The sequence below is a fragment of the Rutilus rutilus genome (assembly GCF_951802725.1).
Source record: "Rutilus rutilus genome assembly, chromosome: 16".
Lineage (NCBI taxonomy): Eukaryota > Metazoa > Chordata > Actinopteri > Cypriniformes > Leuciscidae > Rutilus > Rutilus rutilus.
This window is the reverse complement of record NC_140224.1, coordinates 24,111,529-24,115,468: the sequence shown is the minus strand read 5'-3', so window position 1 is coordinate 24,115,468 and position 3,940 is coordinate 24,111,529. Positions and strand designations below refer to the sequence as shown.

General features: G+C 41.8%; 1 protein-coding gene across 1 annotated transcript; it reads left to right on the top strand.

Annotated features, from left to right (window-relative positions):
* Window positions 1-367: 367 nt before the first annotated feature.
* Window positions 368-3,070, top strand: zfp36l2 (zinc finger protein 36, C3H type-like 2). Its single transcript, XM_084434807.1, has 2 exons — window positions 368-581; window positions 1,144-3,070. The coding sequence occupies exons 1-2, from the start codon at window positions 540-542 to the stop codon at window positions 2,245-2,247; spliced, it is 1,146 nt and encodes a 381-aa protein (XP_084290933.1). The 5' UTR covers window positions 368-539; the 3' UTR covers window positions 2,248-3,070.
* Window positions 3,071-3,940: the final 870 nt, after the last annotated feature.

The window sequence follows — 3,940 nt, the reverse complement described above, 5'->3', positions numbered from 1 at the left end:
TATTAGGCTATGTAAAAAATATGTAAAACAATATTACATAGGCCTAAACTTTTAATGGCACATAGGCTACTCAAATATGTGCAATTTTGAAAGTAGCTTAGATGGAGGAATGCAGCCTTAAAAATGAACAATCTAGTGTCGGACCTCTTGCGGGGAGCTACAGGAGGAGGAGAGGAGAATAAGATTTCAAGCACCTGAGTTCAATTTCTGCTGTGTTGAATTGTCTTGAGGCACGCAGTGTTCACGAGGGCACCGAAACCACGTGACGGGAAGGGCGGGGCTTCGGGCAGCGCTCTGTTGGAACTTCTACAAGCTCCGCCCTCTAACAGCTGCAACGCATTTATACACATGTGCAAACTTTGCCCATGAGCGACACTCCCCAAAACCAGTACGGCTCAACTCCAAAGAACTCCAGCGACCTTTACCAAACTCCGTTTGAAGACGCAAACCCCGTTCAGCCGTGGATTTCTTTGAGAGCACAAGGATCCTTCTCGGTCCGAAAACTTTTCCCCCCTCTGAGCTGGAACTCACTATAGAAAATGTCTGCTTCGGTGCTGTCTTCCATATATGATTTCGACAGGGTAAGAGTTTATATTGTAAAACGAGTAGCCTACTAGAAGTTGTTTTAAGTTAACTTCGTATAAAAGATATAAAAAGATATTTTATTTATCTTAGTTTGTTTATTCAGTTTCTCCGCGCTGGCAAACTTGTAACGTGAGAGCTCCATGTTTACTAAATGTTACCACTCACTCGGTTTTTGTGGCACATAACGCGCTCTGAAGGGAGAACGCGAGTAACTAGTTTTGGTTTTTAATTCCTTTTTCCCCCCGCTATGTGTCACAAACTTTTCTATGATAGTTACATATTTGTATTCAACAAATTGAGGTAGTCTTTGAAATCTATTTCTTGGACACAAATTGTAAATTTAATGGCAAGACAAGCTGATTCAGATCAGTTTTGTCATTTAACATACACATTTTACTTCTCAAAATGTTTTTGGTCTTGTCGAACTTTAATAGGTATTTTTTTACACTTGCGTCTTATAACTTCTGTCACCTCAGGAGGGTTATAGTCATGTACAATAGTGATTTCACTGCTACAGTTCATTTCTAACTTCTAATTTCCCGGTTTGGTTTCTTTCAGGAAAAAGTCCCAAATTCAAATGCAATCTTTCTCCAAAATATGCTGGAAAAGAGGAATGTCGGGGTCCCATTTGCTGCTTCAAATACCAATACCAACACCAACAGCAACAGGTCTTTTGGTTATTTCAGGAGTAACTCAACAAACCACATGGACTTCAACATGAGCAACAGGCTCCAGATCGGTTTTGAGAGCTCAACACCTGCCTTCATGAATAAAGAAAATAAGTACAGAGACCGCGCGTTCAGTGACACAAGTGAACGCAGTCAACAACTTCAGGAAATCCTTCAGCAAAAGCCCGGCTCTCAGATCAACTCAACCCGCTACAAAACCGAACTTTGCAGACCTTTTGAGGAAAATGGCTCATGCAAGTATGGAGAAAAGTGTCAGTTTGCTCACGGCTATCACGAATTGAGAAACCTGTCCCGCCACCCGAAGTACAAGACTGAGCCGTGTCGCACATTCCACACCATCGGTTTCTGCCCGTACGGCCCCCGCTGCCACTTCATTCACAATGCAGATGAGCGCAGAGCTGCCACGAGTAACACTCAGGCGAGGCTCAGTGGTGTCCTGGGAGAGAAGGAGTCATCAAACCCATTCCTGAGACAGCGGGAAAGGCCGAAGCTGCATCACAGCCTGAGCTTTTCCGGCTTCTCCAGCTCCTGCATCAACGAGTCTCTGTTGATTGACAACCCAACGTCCCGCACACCCCCACCGCCCACCTGCGCGCTCAGTCCCAGTTCACCCTGTCTGAACGCGTTCACTTTCCCAGATCAGGATCTTAAGGCTTTTCTTGCCCCCATCATCCCTCAGACCCAACGCGCTTTTACCCATCAGACCAGCGGTGGCTTGTACGGTAACATTCAGACCAACACTTGCCCCCCGTCGCCACCTTTCAAAATGAGCCACTTGCCCTCCATGCATCCACTCTCCGAGTCTCCAGTGTTCGATTCTCCACCGAGCCCGCCGGATTCCCTCTCAGATCCCGAGGGGTACCTGAGCGGCTCTTGCTCTTCCTCCGGCACAATCAGTGGCTCGGAGTCGCCCAGCATGGACGCCAATAGACGTTTGCCAATCTTCAGCAGGCTGTCGATTTCAGACGATTGACTTGCTATTATTGTTATAGCCTTTTACGAAAAGTAGTGCCAACATGAGTTTCAGGTCAAATATCAGTCTCAGCCGTTGGTTTTCTCATGATTTTGTCATGATTGAGATGCGATATGTATATCTTTTCTCATTTTTCCTTACAATGACATACCAAGATGATGGCTTCAACAGTCTAAAACAGGAAAAAAAAGGCCTATTTAGAAGCAAGTCTTGGGAAAACATTCCATACGTTTGAAAGTGGTGTGAGCGCACAAGAACTGGGACTCATAAGTTGGCCATGGAATGTCACTGCAGATTTTTTTTTTTTTTTTTTTTTTTTTTTTTAAACTGTGTGGTATCATTGCATTTTGCATCATGCTTTGAAATCTATTTAACTTATTTATTGTCATTTGAAAGTATAGCCTTCAAGGATAAATTGAGTCCATATGGTATATTTATCAAAGCTAAAGCAATACACTTATATTCCTGTTTAAATTGTGATCGCCAATATTAATCTGGAAACGGTTGGGTTTGTCTCACAATAATATATTTTTGTTAACTTGTCTATTTTACTGTAAATAGGTAAATAATTTAAGATTGTATGCTATTTATTTCGATTTTGTTTACTGTGTGTGTATCTATATTAAAAAGTGGGAGCGTCTGATGAGGTCACGCTGTGATTTCTTGGGAGGGAGGGGAGCGTCAGAGGATCTATGGGCATTTGTAGAATGTAGCCTGTCTTATGAGGTCTTTTTGGCCGTAAAGAACTAACTGACTTCACACCTACAAGTATGACTGTTTCCTTTTTTTTTCCCTTTTTTTTTTTTTTCTTTATCAACGGTAACTATAACGACAACCAAAAAAAAGGAAAAAAAGTATCCATTTGCACACAGTTGCATGACGATTGCTGTCTAGTGCCAGAGAATGTAGCACTTTCCTATCTAGAGGTTAATAACTAGCTAATATGTCCCTGCTGGGGTTGAGGATCCCACATACTGTAGCTTAACCTATAAAGCAGTCGCTTTGGTGTATATCTAAAGCCAATCAAATTGAATGTAGCTCATAGATCAAGATGCCTTTTTTATGGTGAATGAGATGCTATTTCATTGTTTATTTTTCTACATTTAGATCATTCGATCACACCATTCCTAATGAAAGAAACTCTGCCTTTCAACTGTGCTTCTCTACACATGCTGACTGGGGATATTAAGGTTTGTAGCTGGTTAATAACGATTACTTTAACTTTTTCGATGAAGTAAAGCAACACTGAATGTAATAAGTGAACGTCAGCTGGAGTCGGAGTGTGTATAGAAAGTGTGCAGAGTAAATTTGTACTGTATGTTGTTGTTTTTTTTTTTTTTTTAATATAGAACTTCTAATAAAGGCATTTTTGAACAAGATAATGATGTTTTGAGGAGTTTTTTATTCAGTTAACAGTGGAGTATTTGAGTTGTTTATTGCTCAAGACAGGGCATATTCATGCAGTGTCCTGTAAATGATTGTCTACTTTCTATTCTAGTCTGGTTTCCCGCCCTCCTGCTTTTCTTTCAGGAAAAATGGCTATTACAATGTCCTGGAGTTTGGTCTCTCCTGGCAGAATGTTCAATAGAGGCCTGCTTTGTGTGAATGGCAGAAAGTGAAGTATGAGGGTGGTGCAGTGGCCTTGCATAGCGATCTGTGGGAGGTAGTTTATAGACCCTTCCGTTTGGAAATG